The following is a 26,683-nucleotide window of genomic DNA, read 5'->3' as shown; positions in this document are numbered from 1 at the left end:
CCACTCCAGGCTAAGCTGCCATCGAGGCTGACGAACGGCGTCTCCCTCCCAAGGGAGGGGAAGGAAAGTCCTCCACAGCGCGCGCGGCTTCGAAACCGCCCCTCAGCGCCGCTCGCGCGGGCCACGAGCGCCACCGCGACCACGCGGCGGTTGCTTTAAGGGGGAGCGGTTCGCCATCTTAGGTTCCTCCGCCCCCTCCCGCCACGTGACGCAAACGGCCGCCATCTTAGGCTCCCCGCGCCGCCGCCTCGGCTCGTCTGGGTCACGTGGGGCGGGGCCGGTGGCGGAGCGGAGCTGAGGGGAGCGGAGAGGAGCCGCGCGGCGGGAGGCTGAGGGGCGGCAGCGCAGGCACGATGGGGCAGTGCGGCATCACCTCCTCCAAAACCGTCCTGGTCTTCCTTAACCTTATCTTCTGGGTGAGCCCGGGGGCGGCTGGGGAGGGTCAGGGTCTCCGGGCGCGGGTGCGGTGAGGAGAGGGCCTGGGCAGGCCGTGGCGCGAGACCCGGCCCTGAGGCGCTGCGGGCCCGGCCCGGCCCGGCCCGGCCCCCCTCGCCGCTGTCCGGCCCTCGCTCACGTACGGCAGTAGCTGGGAGCCCCCCCGCGCCGCCTCGTCCGTTCAGTTTGTATTTAAACGCCTTCTGTTTAACAGGCGTCTGGGCACCTTCGCGGGGACCTGTGTTTTAGCGGTGGGTGCAGCCCCTTCCCTCCAGTCCACACCCTCCCCTTCCCGAAATTCGGAGGTGAATGAAGCTGAATCTGTTGCCTCAGTAGCCTGGCAATAAAGGTTTAACGAGCATTATAGATCTTGAGGTCGAGACGCTTGTGTAATTGCATGCAGCTTGAGTTGTATTATTGAGGTTTTCAGGTCTCTACCACTTCAGTTTTTGTAGAGCTGTTATGGCCATCTAGTTTTTGGCCTTTTACTTTAAGGACGTCTGTCCCAAATACTTAGCGGTAAGTATGGAGCACCGTTTTCTTCCTTGTATTTTTAACGCAAAATTAGGAGAGAGAGAGAGAGATATAACTTAATAGTCTAAAAGCAAGTCTCATGTTTCACTTTTTCCAGTAACCACAGTTGCATCCCTGCCACAACTACAGTCGTGCTTGACAGTAAAACAAAAGCTTGCCCAGGTTGGTGGAACAGTAGGTTGCTGTAAGCGACCTTTCTCAGGATGGGTATACAGGCTGTAGCTTGGCATTATATTCACTGTAATAATTGGCCTGTCAGGACAACATAACTCTTAACTAAATGAAATCAAATTAAAAAATATTTTGTAGACTTTAAAAATTCCTTTTCTGCATTTAGCTACAGCATTTCTCATCCTCCAATCCCAGCTCCAGGAGCAGAAGATCTGTTGTCCCAGCTGTTCAAAGATTTCAGCTTTGAAAAAGTAATAGTGGGTAACAAGATATTAGAACATAAAAGTGTTGCTATGTATAGCTACATCATTTAATATTGAAAGTCATAGGAAATCTAACAAGCGTTACAGGATAAGTGTTCTTGTCTAAATTTTTACAAAGAAATGCCTCTCATGGGTGCCTAAAAATGAATGATGGTCAGGGAAGACGTATATCTCTGCAGTCTCACCAGCATTTGTGTATACAGCTGTTCAGAGAGATGAGCAGTAAATGTGGGGCATATTTGACTTTTAAGTGGGGGGTATTAGGAATCTGTGATTTTGAGATGTATAGGCTCCATTCTTTATCTTCGAAGTATGTGGTAGTTACATCAACCTTTTAGTATAGCCGTTTGTTTGGAATCTGCTTTGTTGGGTGTGGCTTTTTGTTATATGCATAGTTGCAAATGGCATTTAAAAAAGCTATCTGATAGCTGCTACGTCATACTTAAAGTTTTTGACTGGACATATAGTTGTTGTGAGTTGCATTCTTGATGGCATCTTCAAGTAGATTTTCCTTTAGTTGCTGATAGAAATTAGGCTCTGTTTTGAATAAATGAACACAAATTCTGTATGCAGTTTCTCCCCCACCTCAAAAGCCTAGTGATAGTTTTCGTATTTTATATCTTTTAAAGGTACTGTTCGTTATTTGCTGCATTTCGTAATTTAATTGCATGTTGAAATTTGCAATTATTCAGCTTAAACAGCAGTGGGTACAAAGTTATTTTGTGCAATGCTGAATCTAGTGCTTTACAATTTTTAATTACTTTTTTGACAAACTTGACTTAATTTAAAATGGACAGATTGTATTTAGATAGGATGTACTTCATGTCAAATTAAAATTTCACCAATCTTGTATTCTGTAAACCATCTCCAGCCGAAGAAGTCAACTTGTGCTGATAGCTTTTTGGCAGATAGGTAACTGGGTTGCTTGTGCTGGAACAACCTTACCGCTCATTAGCTGTATATAGAATGAGGCAGGCTTTCTAGAAGTGAGAATTACAAAAATCGATGGTTTTCCTCTCTTTAGCAAGCTATAGCCTAAAAATAGGAAAGTAGTACATCAAAAGTAGTACATCTTCACTTCTAAATGGTAAAAGAGAAAGAAGAATTCCAACTCGATCTAGCATGTTTCATTTGTTGACTGAGCTGACTGTGTGTTAACATTTGGTGCCCATCTAGTTGACAATGTAATTGCTTTTGTGCTGTTACAGAAGTCTTTTGCTTGTCATTCATATATAGTTCCAATTTTGATAATTGGATCGTCTGGATTTCCACTGAGACTTGACAATAGATAACTGCCTATAATTGGTCAAGTAACTATGAAACCTCCTTTAATTGCTTTTATAAATTTAATGTGTCTCTATAGGGTATCGTATATATATCTATCTATCTTATGTATTATCATCTTCATGGTCATCTGTAGTAATAGCAAGTTGCTTCTGCATAGTTTTCTATCAAAAGTTCTGCAAGAGTAGCTGATCAAAGTGAATTATAACTCCTCCGCCCCGGCCCGGGACCCTGGGTCTCATATTTGTGGGAGGATGTGAATGTTCAGAGTGCTTTGTAGCTGTCTTATGAATGCAAGATATTCAGAAAATTATCACTTCTGCTGCTGAAGAAAAAGCAGAGATGTTTTTGTTATTCTCTGTAGTCTACAGTGTAACTTCTTTTTTAAAAATTTCTTTCAAGTGTTCTGAAAAAGGCAGATCAGGCTTGCTGACAGGTCATAGCCATACCCACTCATTCATCATCTGTGACTGCTGACTTTAACAACCCAAACTCCACTCAATTTGCCAGTGATTCTACAAGTTTGTCTCCTTTTGGAAAGTCTTGTGCTACTTATTAGATTTTCTAATTGACACTATAAAAAAAATTGTCTTGTTTCTGTGTAGTCTTGTGAGAACTTTTTACACATCCTGTTAAATTCTTATATCAACTGTACATTCCTACATGTTAATAATTGCTACAGGTTTGTTTTTTTTTTTAAAGAAAATGGGCTGCAGAAACTATCTTCCTCTCACAGCAGGACAGGTGCTGGTTTATCATATAGAAAGCTGGATGGGCTTTATGCACATTTCCAAGTTTTTGGTGTGGTGCTTTGACAGTTTAGCCAAGTTGTATTTGCAGGGGTGTCAAGCATCGAGTACATCTGCTGTAGACACACGTATTGCCTTAAAAACAAAGTACTGCAGGAAAACAGCATCATGAGTAGTAGCCATCAAGAGTAGCATGATACAGATCTTGCATGAAACACTTGAATTTTGGATAATTTGGCAAAGAGTGCTTAACCTCAAAGGGACTTTACAAAGAAATGAATTGATAAGCATCAGTTAAAACTTGCCCTTCTTAGAAAGATCAGAGAAATACAGATCAGATTAATATGTTTCTTAGTGTTTTGTTGTCATGAATTAGTTTTGCAGTAGATATGATAAATGGCAAAGGAAAAGCAGTCTTTCAGTTGACCTTTATCTTTGCACAAGATCTATTTGGTCAACTAGTGACTTCATTTTCATTTAGATGGTGCTAAGGAACCTTCTTTAAGGAAAGGTGTTGCATAGGAAGTAATTGTGATGTGAAAGACAACACATCTTAGAAAAGAAATAATGAAACTTCTAGTACCTATATTTTCCAAAGTATTTTGGTGGAGTGGAAATCCCAACATTGATATGTCTGAGAATTTAGGATGTGGTGTGGTTTTTTTTTCAGTGGGGAAAGATTATAATGACTGGTATGACAGGAAAACATTAAACTGTGGTCTTAAAAAAAAAAAGTTAAAATAGTAGTTGATAAGCAGACATATTTTTTGATATCTTGATGAAATGTTGAATATGATCAATTACAAATAAAAGATGATCATAAAGTATTTGAGAATAGCATGTTTTTTTAAAAAAACTTTTGTTAAAGTACAAGTCTGCATTGATTTGAAAGAGGAAGAAATAAATTTACCTGGAACAAATATCTAAAGACTACTGTCAAATGTGTTCATTTTGTGAACTCTTAATTTAAGGCTTCGTCAGGTCACTTGCATAATTCAGTTGAAAGGAGTTTGAAGAAATGAGATGAAGACAAAAATGCTAGGGAAATGTTTTCAGGCTTATGTTTAGGATATAGGGTAGATGGTTAAAAGATTCAGATGCTTGTAGTCTTGCTTCAGAAAGGGGAGTCTGTCTATTTTATATTCCCGAAGAATGTATGTGCTTTGACAGCCTGCTTTGCTAAAACAGCACCTAATACCCTGTGCTTGCTTTGAGGTTTTTTTTCTTCACCTCTATGTCCTGCTCCTTGAGAAAAGGAATGAACTCTGCTTCTGCAATACTTTCAACTCAGGACTCGCAAACTAACTTTTTAAGTTGCTCTTGCAATTATTTAACTGCAAATCATTAATTTTATGGTTCATTTGACTAAGCTGTTATAAAACATTCTTTGGTATCATAGTTTATGAGAAATCTCAAGGGTTCAGTTCTGTACAGCAAGAATGCTTTCTACAATTCTGTGTTCACTTTACAACTTATGCATGCTCACCACAGTACAGTAACCATAGTATTAGAAATTATGTAGTGTTATCTTAGAGCAAGTCTCTGTGCTGTCTTAAAAGGAGCTGTAGCTATCAATGTGTATGTAGTGTGTTTTGGGTTTCTGGTAAAAAAGAAGAAAGAAAATGCAGCAACAGGAAAATTCATTTAAAGTTAGTAGTAGAAAGAAAAAGTAGAAAAGTAGAGCTCACTTCCTCTTGCACATAGGAATAAGCCAAGTAATTTTTCTGTTTTATTGGGAGCTTGAGAATTGTTTCTGATATGGACTTCAAAAGCTGGGGTAATGGAGAAACTTCTTGAGAGTTTTTTGGTGATCAAAGACTATAATTGACAGATGATCCCAGAGGCTACCTGTCAGGGATTACTTGACTGAAGCCTTTTTTGTCTTGAAGGACAGTCACTTTAGGATATGAAAGTTGAATGTTTTGTGCTTCTGCTGCTACGGTAGTGAAGTGAGTGTATTTGTAGGATTGTGTAACAGTTTAGAATCCCATGCATTAAAGAAATGAATTTTTTTAGTAAAAAAATAAGGATTTAAAACTATGGAAGTGTCGTGCCCTCTGAGTGATTTTTTTTTTTTTTTTTTCTCCTTACAATATTTGGACATGAAAGACTTTGATTTGCTTTTAAGTACCATGATAGTATCATTTATGTTTCTTTACAGGATGAGTTTCAAGTCTTTGCCTGAGATCTTTCAAGATTTTCTGCATCTGGTCTTGTGCTTAAAAGTAGAGCTGGTACCTAACAGAGCAAAAACAACTTGCAAAGCTAAGTGTGGTATCTTTGAGTAGTACATGGAATTTGAAATATCGATTTACGTGGCGAAACTTCGTAGCGTGGAGTAATCATCATTGTTCTTGTGCAGGGCAAGGAATCTGGAAACAGTGGAGCACCAGGTCATGTTACAACCCTGGTGACTAAATAGGTGTAAAAGAATGGCTATATTGTTAACATCTCTTCTAGTTTAAAAAAGAAAAAACCTCAGTCAGCTGGTGCACTGCCTTTTGCAATTGGTGATACTTAAAATATGTAATGCCAAATGCAAAAGCAACCTAGCTCAGCCTTTTGCTTTAGCTGCAAAAGCATTTGAATTTGAGGTTTTTATGCATAGTATTACAGAATTGAATTTGGCTAGTGTAGACAAAGCAGTCTGATTTACTTGAATTTTGCATGGCTTTGTTTTATCAGCCTTTAAAATATTTCTGACTATGTTACAAAGTTGAATGTAATTGCTAGTTTTCTTCTCCCAAAGGATTTTGCAAGACAATTACAGCTCAGTGTTCCAGCTAAATTATTATTGATGAGAATAAAGTAGAAGAGTGTCAGGTAACCATTGGGTTCTAAGGTGGATGGGCACCGATTTAAGCAAGTAGAGAAAATAATGTCAAGTATGGGTGTGTATTTGTTTCAGAGGGGAGTAGAGGGGGAGATATGGAGCAGTGAAGTGCTGAAAAGAATGTAAGAGAGAAACAGTAGAGATATCCTATAGAGCCTTTGAAGTTAAAACTGAGGAACTAGGTTTCGAAGGACAGAAGGCAAAAAGAAAAACTTAAAGAAGCAGCTCAGGAAAACTTTCTCTATCTGAAAATTATTAGGCTATGAATACTTTAGTGTTGGAGAGAACTGAAAATGTCAGAAATACAGTAGAAGTCAAATAATGGAGTAGTAGTGTGAAAAAACACTTTTTAAGATACTGTTCCAAGAAGCCCAAAAACTGGGTGGCAAACAACAATACCAGTGTCCCTACTTATGGGTAAGAAATGTTCAGGCATTGGTATGCATGGAGAAAAGTAACTGTTACCAAGAATGGAACTGATAACTGTAGACCCTCAAAAATCTCTCCTGGAGTGTATGGTTTGTTTTTTTTTTTTTTTTTTTTAAAAAAAAAAAGGCATGTTTGCATCAGACTAGAAAGGCAGGGAGAACAAAGATACACTGAAGTTAAACATAAGGAAAGCAATATGCAGGTTGGGAAGATGATCCTAGGACAGCATCCAGGCAGAAAAGGTGAGGGACTGTTAGTGTGGAAGATTTTTTCTTACTGGTTTTTTTTGGCTTCTTTTTATCAAAGATGATGCAGATGGTCTATCCGAATATACCATAGGTGTATTTTACAATCCCAGTCTTGAAAGATGCTTTAGTAGTGGAATGAATTGGGTTTAGGGTGGTATCTGTATTACTACCAAAATTTATAAAATTTATCAATCAGCCATGGTAAAGTTGGCAGTAGTAGGAATTTATAAGTAGATGTCCTTACCAAAAAGATGAAATATTCCTCTTACCTAAGTGGACATCAGGTATAAGTGTTTTCTCCTAACATATAATACCTTGCTGCTACCTTCATTTGCTTGTTCAGAGAGTATGTATTTTTCTTAACACAGTGAATAAAATGCAGATTCTAAAGGGACAAATACTATTCTTTGGCCTAGTTAATTGAAAGAGTACTAAAAAAGTTTTCAAAAACTCTTTTTTTTTTTTTGTGGGCTTAATTGTGGTCCCAAAGTGAAGAAAATGCAATAGTAACAACATAGTAGCAAAAGTAACATGAAGGACAATGCTTTGTAAAGATATAAAATCTTTGGACAACCTTTTCATCGGATCTGTTTGGGGGCAACATTAGTAGGGTAGTATAAGGGAGCATTAGTTTGTAAATGGAGCTGCAGTGTCCATGGTTGGTAAATAAATGATCAACAGAAAAAGTAGTTTAAATATCTTTCTTACCAGTCATCTTAGCTAGCCAGAATTTTAGCTTTCAAACAGCTGCAGTGTGTGAGCATTACTGAGAAGATGAAAACAGTTCTTGGTGTGTATTTGCAGCCTACTTAGAAAAAAACAAACAAAGAACCCCACCCACAACAACAACAAAAAAAAACCAAACCTGAAACTGTTTCAAGGTGCATCTAGACAGTGTGTAGCCTTGTACACCTCAGTGCATGTGAAAGGCGAAAGCTGATTTTGTGAAACAGGTATGGGCTTAAGAAGCTGTATTACACCAGCCCAAAGATGGGGGGAAGCTTACTCCAAGAACCCCAAATTTTAAATATGCTTTCCTATAATGCTTTGAGTGATGTTTATCATTGCACGTATCATCAATCTTCCAATTTTCCCTCCAGTTCTTTGCATACTTGTTTGGCTTTTAGTAACTCCTTAGAGGCCCATGCTAAAGCAATATATCAAGCTTTTTCTGAACTATAAGAGGTCTATGTATTTTTAAATTTTTCCTCTGATGAAAAGGATGTCTAATTGTTCAAGCCTTTTGCAACAAACTGTCTTCATTGACTGTACTTGACTTTTTAAAGATTAATTCATCCTAAAATAAGAGTATGCCACTCCAGGTTCAGTACTACAAGTTAGATGCAAACAACTCTAAAAGGATGTGTGAATGCTGAATAACCAGTCATCTCCCTAGAGCATGCATGTGACCTGGCACAGATTCAGGAGCTGCTGCCATCTCTATTCAGAGCCTTGAGCAGATTAAGTTTGAGAATTCTTCCCTCAAGCCCTGTTTATCAAAGACTTACTTGAACTGTGCGCAGTTTATATATTTGGCTTCCATTTAATGATAGGAAATGCATGATTGTAAATGTGGTAGCTTTTTTCCCAAATGTCTTTGACTTGAGCGAGTTTGGCCTTCTGCAGATTTAGCATTTACTCTGCCGGATAATAAGCATTGAGATTTGGATTATTTTATGTTTGCTTTTTTTTTTTTTAAATTATCCTTGTGTCTTTACTTGTGATACAGATTTCAGTTTCTCTAGATGATTCCCTTTTTGAGAAGCAAATTAAGATTTAAGCACATGGTACTGTTTTGGGGGTTTGGTTTTTTTTTTTCTTTTAAAAAGCACACGTTCAACTTTATTCTTGGGTTGCAACAGGTAATAAATGTGCATTTAACTGGTGCAGCATTGATCTATACCTATACAAGTGCATACTTTGTATAGGTAAAACTAGCTCTTTGTCTTTATCTGTTGTCACAGTATTTATGCTTTATGTACATTAACATACAACACTGTACTATGGAGGTGGAACAAAACCCAATTGTGCTGAGGACCAGGTGTTGAAACGACTGAGTTGTGAGGAGCGAGGGAGGAAAGACCTCAAGCTGGTCTGGTCCCATCGACTGAACACCTATTAGCAGTTAGCACAGTAAATGCTCATCTTCTGGTTTAGTTTCATCCAAAGTGAATCGTGTTACACACTCCTAAGACTATTCAGTGGTGCAAACCAGAAAGTAGTAAGTGAAAATCATCAGAAGATGAGCAAAAAGGATTGCTTCAAAAGCACTTTCCTAATCCCAGTTAAAATGCTGATTTAGAGACCTCCCTCCTTTCTGGTTTAGACCAGGCTGAAGAAAACACTAAGCATCACATGGTTGTGATGTGAAAGGAGAAGGGAAGGCATTTAAAACTTGTTTTCCTGTAAACTGTCTGGGTAGTGTTGCTGTTTTCATTGTTCTGTGATAGACTAGGTATTGTACTTATTCAAAAATAAACTGTGATACACAGGAAAGGAGTTTTAATCTTTTTATAGGCACCTTTGCTTTCAGGACTTCCCTCCCCACTTCCCCCTCCCCAGCCCCAAAGATTACTTGTTGAAGTGATTCTGAGGAAGAGATAGCAGTAATTTTTAAGGGTATGGTCACTTCATCAAGTAGAGGCATTGTCTTTATCTTCAACTTCCTCATTATTCTAGTGCAAGGTTTATAGGTGTATGAATGCACACTGCTATTCCCAAAATTCTGTAGCTTCTTCCACAGAAACACCAGTTCCGCAACCTTCTTTAGAAGCAAAACCTAAGGCTAAATGCTGTCATGGCTGATTAGTCATTATAGAATCATGTGTGGCAAGGATTTAGTGAAGTCTTCAGACCAGGCTGCTTTAATCTGAGAAGTGTAAAGAAAAATCTGCCTTTCCAATAGTCAATACAAAATACAGGTGTTTTTTTTTTAGCAAGCACACTGTGTGGCTTTCCTTAGTTTCTGAGACAGTATTTAATCTCTATATGTCAGACTCACTTTATCTGGCACAATACCGGAAGAGCAAAGTTTCTTAAAATGCATATGCTTCTTGAAGTAGGGAAGGAAAGCTAACACCTGTAGACAGGTTTTTAAAGGCTAAACTTTTTTTGTTTCAAATATATTCTTTAAATATATGTGCTCGTGCAGTTTATGAACCAGATTTTTCTTAGAAAAGAAGGAAGCCACTTAAATTTCAGACAACAGAGAAGGACAAAGGGGTTCACAAATGGTTCTGATTTCAGTTTTGTGGTGTATTTTCTGTGCCTGATGCCAGCCACAGCTGTGTTTTTCATCTGCCACCTTGCAATATACCATATTTCTAACAAGCATTTTAGTTCTTAGAAATGGGAGATTACATCACTGCCCTGTCATTCACACGCTTCATTGCTAGGCAACAGTTAATGTAATTCCATTGTTCAGTGACACTACTTTGGATCTTTGCTTTGTGTACAGAAATTGTATGTCTGCATTTTGCCATGTTGTACCTAACGTGGCAGGATTTGTATAGTTGGATTAGCATTTCAACATCTTTTGTGCAAAGGGGCGATTTCGTAATAGCTTGTTCACTTCAGATTTTCTTGTCTGGAGAAGATGCCTTGCTGTTGGTCTTTGACTGTTACTGAATTTTCAGTTTCACTACTGTAGTGTCTACATAGCACCTTTTATTGGATGAATGTGAGCCTCCTGGATGCTTTTAAGATTCCTACAGAGTACACACTTACCTTCACTGCAGAAAGAGAGGCAGAAAGGTGAAATATATTGCTCAAATCCACACAGAACTGATGATAGTTTTGAGCTGCTTCTTAATACTTTTTTCTTTGACATAGTGTTTCTGTAACAAAGTGCTGCAGGGGATATTCCATGTGTAAAGTATTATTCTAGTCGTGTTTATGCAGTATTGTTCTACAGGAAATAGTTGCAGTAGCATTGCAGTGCTGAAATACTAGGTACCACTCTTCTTATGGCTTGTCTTGTTCTGTGCCACACTGAACATGTTGCCCGGGGAAACTGTGGAATCTCTGTCCTTAGATTTTCAAGACTTTGGACAAAGCCTTGAGCAACCTGGTCTGAATTCATTGTTGACCCTGCTTTGAGCAGGAAATTGGACTAAATGATCTCCTGAGGTCTTTCCTCGCCTGAATTATTAATTGATTCTTTGATTCTACAATAGCATGACCCAGTCTTGTAGTATTATAGCTACTGGAACTAGCTATATGTGTGTCTGTCTGCCCTCCTCTTCACAGTGCAGGGATAGGGGTAGTTAGAAGGCCACTGAGTGGGAAAGGAGGGCTGGAGGCAACCTGCAATGTTCTTCCTCAGAACAGAATGATGTGTGTAATATTCCAGTTGAGTGAACTCTTGTCCAGTGTATGGATTGGATTGTAATGGGGACACTATCCTTTACAGCAAAATGAAATTCCCCAGATCATAGCTTAGTCGTTGCATCTTCTGAGTGGATTGTTTTAGCTTAGCTGTGTATTGGAACACTAGAACTAAAGAGTGTCATAAAATATTCAAATTATGTTGTCCATCATTGCAAATCAATTGAATATAAATGTTTCATTTTAATATGTAGCAGGACTGTTTCATTCTGCAGCAAGTGTGAAGACAGTTATGAAAGACATTTGTGAAGCAAAAATTGATAAGGCCCTTTTGTTTTGAAATAAATGTATGTTAGCTGGCTCCTCAAGCAACAGCTGTCTGTCCTTCACTAGGTCTGCTCAGCATAAAGTTAATGAAGGTGTTGATGTGTTGGGATCCTTGTAACTGTAAGGGAAGTAAGGTCATATCAGATTGATTTAAGTGCTTTGTCTTAGTGTTTTAAATCTGTATAGTGGCAGATCCATCCTACAGGTCTTATTTGCAGTAACTTCAAGGTTTTTTTGTTTGTTTAATAAAGACTATTTTGTACAATGATCCTTCTGAGAACATCTCTTTTAAGAACTGTTTTGTAGTATGTCTCTCTAGATATTTGGTTCTCTCTTTTAATAATTGGTGTTTTATATTGGTTCCTACCTGCTTTGTTGGTTAGAATCAGATTTTCCACTGCTGTGAACGCTTCAGAAATGCTGTTATTTCTAGCAGTTCATCTTTCCCTAGCAGAGGTTAAAGTATGCAATGTGTGTACCTATTCTGTTCTAACATTAAATCGTAGGTAGTAATCAGCAGAATGGAAGAATAAGTAGTAGGTAAATAATGGCAGATAAAAGAACTGCATACGTGTTCTGAAAAGCCTTTGAATAGCAAATAACTTGCTGGTTGGATGGGCTGGAATCCTGTTCCCAAAAGTATGAGACAGTTTGTGAACGTTAGACTATGTAGAAAGTGTAGTTCACAGCATGGGAAGGAAGTATTTGAGAACAGGGAGCAAGATCTTGGTGTTCATACTGTGGTTACCCTCACTTCTTGACTATGTGCCTCAGAAGACTTCCGTAGTGTAGTCAAAACTAAATCTTTCTAGATTAAATGTAGTTTTAAAACTACTGGCTGGCCTCCATTTGAGATAAACATATGTTATAACCTAGTAAAGATGTCTAAATTCAAAAAAACTCTAATTTCTGAGGAAGACTATGGCGTTTGATAAAATAATTGTTGCGAAGTAGCCTTGCTGAAACGAGGGTTTGGTGTTCAAAGAAACTTACCATGTTATGTTGTCTATTGTAGGCAGCAGCAGGCATACTGTGCTACGTGGGAGCCTATGTGTTCATCACATATGATGACTATGATCACTTCTTCGAAGATGTCTACACACTAATTCCAGCAGTTATTATCATAGCTGTGGGAACACTTCTTTTTATTATCGGACTTATTGGGTGCTGCGCCACAATTCGAGAAAGTCGGTGTGGACTTGCTACGGTAAGTTGCAGAGTTTTTATATGATAGTGTTGTATATGTATACATATGTACAAATATCACTTTATATGTTAGTGATACCCTGTTGTATATTTGGCTGCCTTCCCTTTTAATAGACTGCCAAAATCTTTTTAAGCTTCTTCTGATCTTATTTTATGGCCTTAAATATTTTCCCCTTGTATTTTGTTATGAACATCTTATTTCAATTTTCTGAATAATGGTGTTAAATTAGCCAGTTCTGGCAGCAGAAGGCTTCTCAGTTTTACCTTTTCTAGAACTGTGGTCATCTCATTAAAAAAAGTAAAACCATGTGATTAAGTCATAAGAGTTTTTAAATCTCACTTTTATCTGTTCTGGTTGAAAAGCTGAAATTGGAGAGAGAGAAAGGTGATCCAGGAGCCTTCTTGTTTTAAGTATCTTGCATCGAGTTAACTGAGAGCTGTTATGATGCCTAGATATTTTTCTTTATGGCTTAATTTGGACACTTTGTTTGCAGTATTTTATGCTATGTGTTTCCAAGCATTTTAACTGTAGTTTCAGCTTGAGAATTAGGTAGGAGAGAATAGAGGCCAGTATTTAAATTGTCCTCACAGGGTTTTTTCGTTTTTTTTGTTGGATGCTGTGTAGGCTTCTTTAACAGTTTATTTTAAAAGTGCTTTTAAATATACCGAGACAAATGCCCAGCTTGCTGTCTCTGTCAGTTGTTACAGGGCTTAATCTGAAGAAACGTTCCCTTAGTCCATCTACCCCTCTTAGTAACAGCCTGGGTAGCTTCTTTGATGTGACATTCCTATTTATCTAACAGAAGGAAGATTGAAAAAAACAGTTGATTAAAGCACTCCAGTATGGTGTTTTCAGTCCTAATGATCAGCACTTGCCTGGCTGGGCAGCTTTTTATTACTTGGTGAAGCTATGAACACTAAAGTTTCTTGAATGAAGTTAATTCTGGGCTCATTTAGTCAATTTAATTGCTTGCATTAAGTTATCTGTTAAATCAAAACCTTACTTGAAAAATTACTTTAAATAGCAAAATCTATATGGAGACTTTCAGAAAGTAAATGGGTAAAACTATTTGAACAAGCACTCTTGATTGTATTTTACAGTTTGTGATCATCCTGCTCTTGGTTTTTATCACTGAAGTAGTGGTGGTGGTTCTTGGATACATTTACAGAGCAAAGGTAATAACCTCTCAATTTCAGTAAATGTTTTATTGTGAACTGTGACCGAAATACAGAGGCATAGTCTTTACTGTATTTGATTCTGTAGAACTGTTAATGGGTATTTGTTAAGGGAATAAAACCAAACCTCTAAGTGGGTTAATTTGAGATATCAATATCTTAAAATTTAGAATATCAATATTCTTGATAGTAAAGCAGAAAGTTTTCTCATAGGCAAAAAACTAGCTGGAATATATCATTAACAGTTGAACAGTAGAGGGGAGTCATGGTAATAATTGGTACCTTTCAATTTTCCAGATGGTCTAATTTATTTACGCTTTGACTTTGTGAATGATACAGGTTACACAATACTTGAACATAGGGCATATTGTTTTGATATGCAGTAACTTAAATGTTGTCTTGTGTTTTGGTATACAAACTAACACTGCATAATAATAAAATCAAGAAGATTGAATGTGTGAATGTATACTGTCTAGCTTTATACAGGTTGTTGACAAGAGTTATGGCTAAAGAAATTGACTTCTCCCACTGTTTGTTTAATGGAAGTTAAGAAACGGGACCAGAAAAATGAAATTAACTGTGTTTCTACCAGCATAATATATATGTGGCAGAAATATACCACATGGTATTAGAGATACCACAATGTAGCTTGAAGAAAAGAAATTTCTAACTTGCACAGTTTCACTGGCTTTTGTTATCTCTACATCTAAATTTTGCCAAAAAATTAGCAGAAAAAGCATTTTTAGCTGTGACGTGTGGTATGATCGCATTGTAGGACACTCCAGTGATATCTTAATAGCAAGCTGAACTACACCACCATTGACCTTTCTTTGGCCTTCTGTGTTTATATAAACAACACAGGTCTTGTTCAGTATTCTCTCCTTGCTTTCTCCTGCTATCTTGGAAGAAACAGTGAAACAACCATCAAGTAAAAATCGAGTGTTTTTGCTTGGTTTACAAAGGAAGGCTGTCTTGAATAAGCAGCTAACAAGAGGACCTTGAACTATGTGTTACGAATTTGGGTTAGTAACAGTTAGAATAGGTTGCTTCAACAGACGTGCACTATCAGCAATACCTAAATTCAGGATATATCTTTCTCATGGTCTACATTTGATTCCTGCTATCTTGGCAGTGCACTGGGAAGATCATTTGGGACTCTGAAGCTTGTAGTGGAAGTAGTCCTTAGAAGCAACCGAGGAGAGCAGTATAATTCCTGGAGAATGGGAGTGCTTACATGCTAGCTTGAATGGTTGCCTTCTGCTCCAATACTTGCAGAGGCGTAGTGTATTACAGTATAGTTGTTATTATGGATCTGATCTGGACTAAGCTGTGGTCATCTTATTCTCTTCTTTGGTCCAGTCTTAAAGTGGCTTGCTCTTTTCCAGTTAACAGCATCCAGAGGACATAAAAGCAGATGCATAGATCTTTCTTCGCTACTCCATCTGAAATTACACACTTGAAACTCTTGAAAGTTGGATTAGCCCCAGATGTTCCTGTTGCCTCTCATTTTTGTCTTGCTGTCATACAGTTTCACAGCTATAGATAACGCAAAGTCAGAGCTTGAGGGAAGATGGAAGGTAGTCTCTTTTTGGTGGCAGCACGGTCTTATGTTAAGCCATTTGTGGGAGTCAGTATTTGAAAACTAAATCTTAAATCTTTTGGAAGGGCAGACAGGTTTTGTTAGTGGAAGTGGCAGTGTTCTACTACCCTGCAGTACTTAGCGTCTTAAACTGTTTTCAAGTGCAACAGGAGTGTCGGAAATAACTTAGATTTATTACCAGTGAACTGGGAGGTGAAATCTGCTTAGATTTCTGATTATTTTTGCCAGGATAAATAAGGCAGCTCTGTGCTTTGCTAATTTTGTTGTGTTGTTTCTGACATGACATGTATAGATCTGTGGGAGTTTTGTGTTTGGTTTTGTGTTGTTTTTTTTTTTTAAAGGCACCAGAATCATGTTAGAATTACTTTAGTGTTAACTGTATAAACTTCCAAACAAAAGGAAAGATTGAAGTCGTGGCAGTTGTTCATCAAAACTGTTGGCACCAAGTGAGACTAAGTACAATGTCTCAAGAAAGTGGCATTGTGCCCTTTTAAGTTAAGATACAATGACCGATCTTAAAATTGCTTAATTTTCCAACATGCTTCGGTTGGAAGCTGTGTGTGGATCGTACTCCTTCAGAAAAACGTGAAGGATGCCTAGGTGATACTGTGATAGACTGACCTGCTGCAGAATTTGCTAGCGTTGGTCCTTATTAGTAAACGTAAGGCTTTTTGTAAATGGCAGTAGGGATTAAATGGACTGTCGGTTAGTTGAGGATTTACTGGCTTTTTTCCCCTGGGTGGAGTACTTCACTCTCTTCATTTTTCATAAAACCTGCCAGTTAGCTAGAACTAGTGACTTCTGTTTGCATTGTATGTAATTTGCATGGCTTTCAGGCATAATGTTGCCCTAATTGAACCATAAGCCAATGATATACAAGCAAGCACTGAAATAAATAATTTAAAAATCTATATGACAAATTGAACAGCTGTTTTGTTATATGGATCAGAGTTGTAAATCACATTAGTTAAATCGTCAAACAATTGATTTTAAACTAGTCTGAAACAAGTTGCCTGTGCAGGCTAGATTGACTTTTATTCATATCTATCTTGATACAGATTTACTTTTTAAAGATAACCAGCATTCTTGGGTGGGGGGGAATGAAACTTGTGCTATTGCTGCAGAAAATTCTTCCATTATTCATTTAAGGGAATGATGTGTTGGCAGGACCTTCCTACTGTAACTTGCAAATCTAAAGAATATGCATGCTTAGTTAATGCTCAGCCCTAAGATTACATTCCTTGCACATAATTCCTGTTGAATATGGTAGAAAAAAAATCAATTCAGAGCTAATCTTACTATTGTACAAATGTTTAGCTACACTGAACTTTTGTGCATTTAAGTAACAGTTTACAGTGAAACATACTACTTAAAAGGTTCTAGTAAGATTTCCTCCAAAAATGGGCATTATAAGATGCCTTTTTGGGGGACAAGTGATGATTCTTGCATGGCATCCATTTCTAACACATGTGCTTGACAGCATCTTTAGCAGCTTGACTCATCTGCAGTAGCTTTAGGAGCTATTCCACTAACTGTTGCTATGTACTATGTACTGCCATCAGCGTTCCTCAGGAAGTGTGGGGGGGCTGGGAACAGAGAGCTTGGTCACTGTAGGGTAGAATAGTCAGCCAAAAGACCTAATCTTTGAGAATTTACCTGTGCTTCAATCAGAATGGGAAGAGCAGGTGGTATGACTTACTCATATCCTTGTGATCCCGAAGGGAATGAGTTAGCCCAGATGGTCATACTGGTTTTGGTTTGGAACTTTGAAGGAGGAGTAGGAAGTGAAAAGAATGCATGCTCTTACAGAGTGCTCTTAACTTCATGGAGTATCTGCCACTGTGTCATGATAACAGCAATTTCCTTTCTGAGATACATTGCAAAGCTACTTTGTCTAAAATCTTACGGAAGATAGCTGCTTGGGTTTTTGTCCATTAACTGCAAGCTAGCAACATCTTTGCAAAAGTCAAGTTAGAATTTTAAGAAGCTGTACTACCAAAGTATGCTGATTTCAAATGACAGGGAGCTATCTTGGTCTCCTGAATTGCTATAACTAGAAGTGAAAATTTTACCTAGACCTTTACTACTTCTGTTGGTGTGCTAATGCAGATGCTTTCCTAATACTTCACAGGTGGAGGATGAAGTTGATCACAGCATTCAGAAAGTATACAATGGATACAATGGGACAAATCCTGATGCAGCCAGTCGTGCTATTGACTATGTACAGAGGCAGGTGAGGCGGCAAGACACATGGGAACTTTTCAGTCCTTTCTGTCCTTAAAACGCAGGTGCTGTGTTGCTCTGCTACTTGTGTAGCATATCTTCCTCCATTCTGACAAATCTAGGAAACAGCTGATTGGTCAATAAATAGCTTAACTTGGTTAAAATTAGTAGAATTATTACATTGTTGATGGGGAGGTGCATTTTGTGTAATTGGCTATGAATCGGTGTTTGGATTCAAATATTTAGTACTAATGTATTTTTCTGCAATGGAACATAATCTTAATATGTTTGTGTTCTTGGTATTGCAATTAGAATTGCTGTCTCATCCCACTTCTTGACTGATAAACAAATTGGCTCTTTACCTGTATGATTTTTCAGTTGCGCTGCTGTGGGATCCATAACTATTCAGACTGGGAGAATACTGTCTGGTTCAAACAAACTAAAAATAACAGTGTGCCGCTTAGCTGTTGCAAAGCAGCCCTCAGCAATTGTACTGGCAGCTTGACCCGTCCAATGGACCTTTATTCTGAGGTAAGACAGCCGAAGTATGAACTTACGTAGGCACATGCTTTTGCTGACAATCATTTCATTTTCTTTTTAGTGGGAGCATGAAGTCTTGGGTGTATTTGCTTTAACAGGAAATAAACATGGTTTCTAAAGGGGAAAAAGACCTCTCTCTTTTTTTCATCTAAGTAATGATATACTAAGTAATGACTTTTTTTAGTGTTTGGATTATCTTTCTGCCCTGTTTGATGCTTTTGGGGCTTTTGGTGTGTGTCTAAATGTGGTTGCCAGATGGACATCTAAGAAGTCTACTTGTTTCAGGGATGTGAGGCTCTGGTTGTAAAGAAGCTTCAAGAGATCATGATGTATGTCATCTGGGCAGCACTAGCATTTGCTGCTATTCAGGTAAGAGAATATTCTTTAGCTGTAAACCTTTTCTCAAATGAAATTCTAAACTGCTGTCCAGATTATTACAGGTGTGTACAAGATGATGACAGCTTTAGTCCCTATTTGGTTTGGGGAATAAATGAATATCAGTCAAAAGGACCTAAACACTTTAACACAGAACTTCTGAACCATGCATGGTCTAAAAACTACTGCTATGTGGATGTGTATTCTATTAGATTTGAAGATAGCTGAACAGTCAATGTTACATGCCGTAATCTGCTAGAATGTAAATGGTAAATTATTTCTTGAACTAATTATCTAAGTGTTAAGTATCATGAATGTGCTCTGACGGCATTTAACACTTGAAGAATTTGCATAGTATTTAATTTCCAACTTTAAAACAGATAGCTCATATTTCATGCCACTTTAGAGGTACATCAGCTTACTATGCTTCATGGCATACAAATAATGTCAAGACCACCCAGGAGATACAGCAGGGTTTTTGATGCATACTCTGCTCTTGTTCAACTGAGCTTTGTGTTGTGTCTTGAAGATTTCTTGGTTTCTGGACTTTAAGCAAAAAAGTAAGTTCTAAACTGGAGACCCTGCCTACTTAAAATTGAGCACAGGCTGTCTCCCACATGAACCTTAATTGTTACAGTTACCCTGGTCATAAAAAAGTAACTGAGGAAAAAGATTAATGTGTATCTCACTATTTAGATTTTTTTAAGACTAGGACTGTCTTCTAAATATATCTGTAAAATTGGAATTTTGAATGCTTATCAATTTGGCAGGCTTAGTACAGCAATCACATTATTTTCAGACTGTGCCAATGTTATGGCTTCTGAGAAATGTAGTACTGAATCCCAAGAGACTTGAAAACTAATTTCAAAGTTACTTTTGTACCCTTAATAGCATTTGAATTCAGAAAACATTGTACCTGTTAAGTCAGGCGGTTTAGGCACTTTTTGTTTTCAAAAGCAGCTTTTGAGCTGGATTGTATGTTTGAAGGTAAATAGTCTTTTGCAAACAGTCTTGTGAAGATACAGTTAAATTTCTATTTTAATGCTACAAGGATATACTCATAGGTAACACTGTATACAGTAGTATTGTTGAACTGTCCAGAACCAGATTACTTCACCTATGGAACTTTAAATTTGGTGAGATCTGTGCTCAGTCTTCTGAAGGAAGGTATTTTTTTAATTGCCATTCTTAGAACTGTCAAAGCAATATTTAGTCTTCTATTTGTGTAATGTAAATGAATGTATTTACCACAACCATGGTTATTGTGGCAGATTTTTTTTATGTAGGAAAAAAATTTATGTTATAGGGCTGGGTGAGCTGAATCCCAAGAGGAGGCATTATTCCTAGTTTTGGAGTTTGCAGGTTAATTAACGGGTCCACCCCAAAATGCAGCACAGTTATAATCCTCTCTGGGACTGGGCCAGAATTTCTGACACGTGCTTGCAGTGGAAATGTGGCTGCTTGCATCCTTTTGTTATTTCTGGTTCATCAATTCTAGGCAAGCATGTTAGTTGTATCCCTTCAGCAGTGGGTGCTCTTTGATTTGTCTCCACATGTCAGCAATCAAGCTATTGGCAGAAAGTACATATTGTCTAAACAGTTTTTCAAGGAAATAAGAACATCAGAGAAATTTCTTTGCTAGTGCTGCAGTATAGTATTCTGAAATCTTTTTTGCTTAAACAAGCTACGTGATACCTGTTTAGAAAACGAATAAAATAAAGATAAATATAGAATACAGGGTGTTGGGAATACCCTTGAAATTTCTGTCTAGTAATATTCACTGAGTGATAATCACATTTAAGTCTGTCAGAGATCATATTACTGTATCTTTGCTCCACAGTTCAAATGGTTATAAATTCACATGTTTTAAAACTACATTATTTTCAGTCAAGTTGATAGTAAACAATATTCAAACAGTTCTGTTACTTATCTCCTGGAATTTAAGACATAAGTTGCGACATCCTCTTGTTTGTAATACAGAATTTAAGTATGTGCTTAGCCTTGATTCTCAGCAAAATAGTTTGTGGACTAATTGAAACAGAGATAAGAATGTAAACTTTAGCAAGTGGCCTGTAACTTAGGTCATGTCCTGTAAACTTAGAGGAGTAATTATGTTTTTCTTACCTTTTGGTGAATTTTACTACTTTTCCTATACTCACGGCATAGAGTCCCCTCTGAACTGATTGTTATTTCATATGTTATACAATAAGGCTGTCCAAAGTTCATTACCTCTAGTAGCTTACAGTCAACAAATTTAGCCTTCAGTACTTTCTTTAAAATGAAAAGATTGAGAAGAAGAGAATTTTTGCAAGGCTTGGAATTTGTGGAAAACTTGAGTCTTTTCTGCATAGAAGTAATTTTTGGTATGTTCATGTTTCAGTTACCATGGGGATCTTCCAGTGTGCAATAATTCCCTGGTCTCAACTACAGTGACAGCACAGAACTATTAATAAATAGGAGGCAAACTGAAGGGAACAAAAGCATTGCAGTGCAGTAGACATGCTGCTTGCTTGATTAGCTTATTCTTAAGGATAGCTTTTGTAGTTAGTGATCATTTACAAGATACTGAGCTTGGCATATGTATATACAGCCAGTGAGCTTTTTTTTGTACAAAAAAAGTAAATTTGTTTGAAAGATTGGATGTAATTACTGCTAGCAGCCAAATCTAAAAATAACAAAAAAAAAAACCCAACAAAAAAACCCACAAAAAAACCACAAAAAAACCCACAACCTTCTGACTGTGGGAGATGTCTAAATTTTTCTGAAAGTTGAAGAAGAGGGGGATGATGCATGGATCCTTCCTCAACACAGACTTCTAAAATATTTTTGTTCATAATATTAAGTAGCAACTGAAGAGGCACAGAATCAAATGCCTTAGAAAAGGTTTTAGAGGTGCTAGTGTATTTTTTAAAATGATATAATAAATCATTTCTCTAGAGAAAGTTGAAATATGGGAGTCAATTCTGTGTGAATTCACTTCCTAGTGAATTCTAGGAATATGCTTAGTGGGCTCCTAAAGGATATAAATAGTTTAAATAGTAACTCAAAAGTTCATTACATGAGGTTTTATGATAGTACCTGATTGTTTCAGATTTTACACAACTCTGTATAAATTGAATGTCTTGAGTGAGTCATTGAACAGGATCATCTTTGTGTGAATAACTGTAAATGTAATGGAACTACTTTTATTTATTTGACATACATGGCTAGAATGAATTATAGCAAAAGACTAAAGGAGGTGTTTCTCTGCAGCACACTCTTCATTTTATCCTTGTTTTGAACAAGGAAAAAGATGAAGTTTTTGTACTTGCAGGCTGTGACCCTTCTTCAGGGTTCTGTAGCCACTGGCAACTACCATAATCTCTCCATTTCACAAGTCTAACTTAAGGTTTTTTCAATTGTGGATATTACCTCCTCACTTAGAAGGGCTGTGTCCAAGAAGAGTCATTCTCTCATGTAACTCTGTTTTTTCTCTTATGCTGACATGAATATAACAACCTGAGCAACCTGATCTAGTTGAAGATGCCCCTGCTCATTGCAGGAGGGTTGGACTAGATGACCTTTAAAGGTCCCTTCCAGCCCAAACCATTCTATGATGACATATATTTGGGAGTTAGTCTGTGAACTGGAACCACCCAAGTACTGATGGGAAGTGAAGAAAGGTGCTGTTTTTACCAACAGGCTGAAGTGCCATACTCTAGGTTACTCTGCGTATGTTTTTTTGAACCTGAGCTGGTTTCTGCTATAGATCCAAAGCAGATAATGCAACTCCAGACAAAGAATATTACTAATCTTTACAGCTTGTTCCTTTCCAGGAAATTAAAAGCTCATACTAGAATTTCATCATGCCTCTTTTTAATCACTGCTTATTTAGACTTAGGATTTTTAAAACATTCTCTCTTCAGTCTTTCAGCAGACTTAAGTATTACGTTGCGTGTACCATCATTTAGTTCTAAAACTTGAAACACACGTGATTTTTGCATCAGACTTTATTTAAAAAAGTGAGTAATTCTCCGTTTGTCCCAGTGCTGGGTTTTCACTGGGTTTTTGCTGTATCAGTGAAGAAGCTTTACACTTGGTTGTCTGCTCACCCATTTCATTCTTGTTTGCTTTCTGTTCAAGGTTTTTTTTGGGGTGGTTTTTTTTTTTTTTTCAGAAACTTACCTACCTTCTGGGTGATGCTTTATAATCCAGAGCTATGACAGGAGCCTCTTGAAGTATTTGCATCTGTGAATAAACTTCTATGCATATGACCAAATCAATACAATCTCTTACTTTACTAGAAGCCATTGCCGATTACTGTAGACCACAGAACACAACAGTATGCCTGATTTTTTTTAGTAGGTACAGACTTATTCCACTTTCAATGGAATGAAGGTGGAATGAAACATGCAACTTCTGTAAAATACCATGCCCTGCATCCCTGATTATTCATCTGATTTAAGTCTTGTACATATATATGGGGTGATCATACCCTAAATTCCTGGCAAACTTGCCAGCACAGTCATGGTACTGTGAATTTTAATGGCAGGAAAATGTCAAAAAGTGAATAATTCGCATTGGACTTAAGCTTTCTAATATGAGATGTTAACAGAGATTGAGCATTTGAAAGATTTCAGCGGTAAAGTAGGTTCATAAAACTCTAAAGTTTTGCTCTTTCTCGTCATAGCAATTAGAGGCTAACGCATTTGAATTTCACTTTGATTTTTTCATACCAGATACAATATCTAAAAATCTGTACCTTTCATAAAAAAAAATTATAATTTCTTCCATCTGAATTTTTGAGGCAGGATACAAATGGCTGATGAAAAAAGCTTTTGTTAAAGATGTCCAAGACAATCTTGCAAGAAAATAAGGCTGGAGTTTGCGGCCCTCGCCTTTTGCAGCAGGAAATGAAGCTTTTTCAAGAACAATGCATTTGTTACCATTTACCTTATGGACAATTACAGTCTTGTGAAGCATGCTGACAATTTCTGTGCTGAGGTTAAATCTCTTGAAGGTACCTTCTTTGTACTCAGTTTGTTTTCTTTTTTTTTCTCCATAGCTTCTGGGCATGTTGTGTGCCTGTATAGTACTATGTAGGAGGAGTCGGGATCCTGCCTACGAACTTCTCATCACTGGCGGAACCTATGCCTAGAAGAGAATGCGAACACGCAGTTCAATCTTATCTCACTTATGTGGAAGGTGAATGGGCCAGGTCTCCTGCGATAGCTTTCTTGCCCTAAGCTTAGTCAAAGCACACCTTCCACAGATGAGGACAGCCGTACTGTACACTGGTGACGGGCAAAACAACTCAGCTTTACACACACCTATATAATTACCTGTGACTTTCACTGTTTTAGCCAGGTATTCATGTATCTAAATGTTTTAGTATACTAGTAAACTTTCTAATTTCAGAACCATTTGCAAGTTAAGTGTAATTTGGTTGATAAGAAAGTCAAAGGATGTGTGCCTACTTTGGTAGATTACCTCTAAGCATTAACTGGCTGATTCTTGCATATAGAGAAAGGATTTCTTAAACCTTGACTACATGGAACTTTGGCCAAAGTTGTACAAAGGAAGCCAGCTGTTATTTAATTTGAGAAGAAAATATTTTAATCTTGCCCCTCACCAGTGTCATTTTTGAAAAAACACTTAAGTGAAGTCCAGTACACTTTATATATAAAAATTGTAAAAAAAAAAAAGACTAACCAAAATTTTAGGATCATGTGACTGCAGTTTTGACCTTCAGAGATCAAATCTTTCAAACATTAGTGGTTTAAAATACAAGCTGGCTTTTCAGGAGTATAATGTATGCACTACTGTTCTATAATGAAATATTTCATTTTTTCTATGAAGAGCGGTTTTATGTGTTGAGTGAACTGTTAGACTGTAGATCTTAAATTGGTTTGGAAACAATGTAGCCATGTAGAGTAGCGAAGTAGTATGTGAAAGTGATCTCAACTGTAAATAGTAAACCTGATGAAATAAATCTCTGTATATCCTCCCTATAAACATGTCTTGTTTTCTGTTTAAGATTCCAGTGTATTTGTTCAAATGGAGTCCTGGTGTGCTAGAAGCATAAGCTTTAGTATGAAAGCACCAGTTTTAAGTGGTTTCACTTAAATAGATCTGTATTTAAGGTTTGGTGGAAGCTTGATTGTATCATATTTGTTCTTTTTATTTTAAACAATACTAGAGAAACACAGCACAACAAACTTGGTTGAACTTGGTGGAAAGTTAACATCTTGTGAATACAATTAAGGAAGAATCTGTGGCTTCTCAACAGTGAGAGGTGAATAGCCATACTATAACTGCTGTATGTTAATTATGCATTAATATGTCTTACATTATTCACATGCTTAGTCACTGCTCTGCTTTCTATGGCTTCAGTTGCCTCGTTCTTTGCAGAAGCTAGGAGCGTTCAGAATTTCTACCAGTTGCTTATGTGCTTTATCATGCAAAGTAGACTTTGTCAGCCAAACTGACATCAGCATAATATTCTCCAATACCCAAAGAAATATCACTCAGGAAAAGATAATTCTGATATGCGTAGTCGATTTTTAAGGCCAATATATCATGTGGGGGGATTTAAGTTTCTTAGAGTTGTTACACTGATGTAGAAGTATACTTTTGGAATTCTATATTAAGTTCTAAAGGTGGGTTTCAGATTATATGCCCTTAAGGCTTAGATTTTCATTCTTAGTACAGTATGTGGTTTAATAACCTGAAAGGCCTCCTGGGACTCTGGCGTTAAATTTCCCGGATGCAGTAGCAAGCCTGCTAACAGGATCTATCAGAAGCATTGACGAATTTAAGCATTATCTGCATCATGTTGTATTGCATATTGTAGATATGCTTGGTAGGATTCCAGACTAAGAAGATCGAGACGACCCTGGCTTGTAAGAATCAGAGCCGGGAGGTTTTAACACAGACTTCTGTTTTGCACAGAACAAAGCTAAGGATGCTTCAAAAAGTAGTCAGCTCTTACTAGCAACAAGGCAGAAATAAGCTCTGCAGTCAAGAGTCTGAACATGGAGAGATTACAGTCTGTGTACTTGTTAATCTTGCTGGAAGACCTGGATTTGGTGTAGAGGTGACTTAATGGTGTAGCATCAAGTATTTGCTTATAGATCAGGGAAGTCTCTGCTTGCTTTAGAAAATGCAGAGAATTCATGCTGGAATGTGGAAACTTCTTCTGAATCTACTCAATAAATATTTTACAGCTCTTTTTGGCGTAAAACACAATCTAAACGAAGCCCAACCGTACTTTTAACTGTTGTGAATTAGTTGTTTGTAGGAACCAGTGGCCTTCTTGCATGATTGGCCAGTAGATCTTGGATGTGTGGATAGAGTTAGATGTTGTGTTTTAAAAACAACATCTAACAAAAAAAAAAACAAACAAACTTGCAAGGGTCTAATACACTGAAGTTCAGAACAAGTGGGATCTCCTTAGTAGTCAGACATCAATGCAGCTGTAGTATGAGGTTTTACTTTTTACAGTCTTTGATCCTGTAATGTGAATGTGCTTGGGTTGTGGTGTGCTAATTAGTTCAGTGGGATTGATACTCAAATAAGGAGGCATACACAAGTTCTCACGTGAGGATTGAGATAATACTGATTTCTGCAACCATACCTTCTGTCATCACTTCCAGTTATGTAGACTTCCTGAATTCTGAAGGTGATTAGAAGCCAGACAACTAAGATTTGTTACTGGTTCAGTATAATTTAGCGTGGTTAATGTTGAGTATTACCATAGTACTAAAAGCCTTGGATTGGCTATAAATCTGTTTTGCTTAGAATTCCAGAACTGCAAACTCATCTGGCAGGCTTCTGAAATTCAGTCTTTGGTCCCAGTGTAACCCTGGAGTAGAATTTCTTAATCCAGAGTCCTGTAGAAAAGGAGACAGTTTGATATTAAAGGCAGATGACAAATGTGAGGCTTACCTAGCTGTAGTTCATATACCTGTGTCTTGTTAAAAGCT

The 26,683-nt window shown here is 37.6% G+C and overlaps 1 protein-coding gene across 2 annotated transcripts; it reads left to right on the top strand.

The window, feature by feature from the left end:
* Positions 1 to 234: 234 nt before the first annotated feature.
* Positions 235 to 24,713, top strand: TSPAN3 (tetraspanin 3). Of its 2 annotated transcripts, XM_075160433.1 has the most exons (8): positions 262 to 416; positions 5,598 to 5,700; positions 12,615 to 12,806; positions 13,907 to 13,981; positions 17,713 to 17,814; positions 18,183 to 18,335; positions 18,630 to 18,713; positions 23,764 to 24,713. In XM_075160433.1, exons 2-8 carry the CDS (start codon positions 5,599 to 5,601, stop codon positions 23,854 to 23,856), a joined length of 801 nt encoding a protein of 266 aa, XP_075016534.1. In that variant the 5' UTR covers positions 262 to 416; position 5,598; the 3' UTR covers positions 23,857 to 24,713. The 2 variants fall into 2 exon arrangements, with proteins under 2 accessions (XP_075016535.1, XP_075016534.1); XM_075160434.1 differs by lacking the exon at positions 5,598 to 5,700 and having other exon boundaries at positions 235 to 416.
* Positions 24,714 to 26,683: the final 1,970 nt, after the last annotated feature.

Source organism: Calonectris borealis, chromosome 11 (assembly GCF_964195595.1).
Source record: "Calonectris borealis chromosome 11, bCalBor7.hap1.2, whole genome shotgun sequence".
NCBI lineage: Eukaryota > Metazoa > Chordata > Aves > Procellariiformes > Procellariidae > Calonectris > Calonectris borealis.
This window is presented reverse-complemented; position numbering and strand designations above follow the sequence as displayed.

What these genes read in the sequence shown, in the direction of transcription:
- TSPAN3 (XM_075160433.1), top strand. Translation starts at nt 5,599, where the DNA reads ATGAGTTTCAAGTCTTTGCCTGAGATCTTTCAAGATTTTCTGCATCTG. An exon ending in TTGACTATGTACAGAGGCAG is followed by an intron (nt 17,815 to 18,182) that starts GTGAGGCGGCAA and finishes ATGATTTTTCAG; the next exon opens with TTGCGCTGCTGTGGGATCCA. An exon ending in CAATGGACCTTTATTCTGAG is followed by an intron (nt 18,336 to 18,629) that starts GTAAGACAGCCG and finishes TACTTGTTTCAG; the next exon opens with GGATGTGAGGCTCTGGTTGT.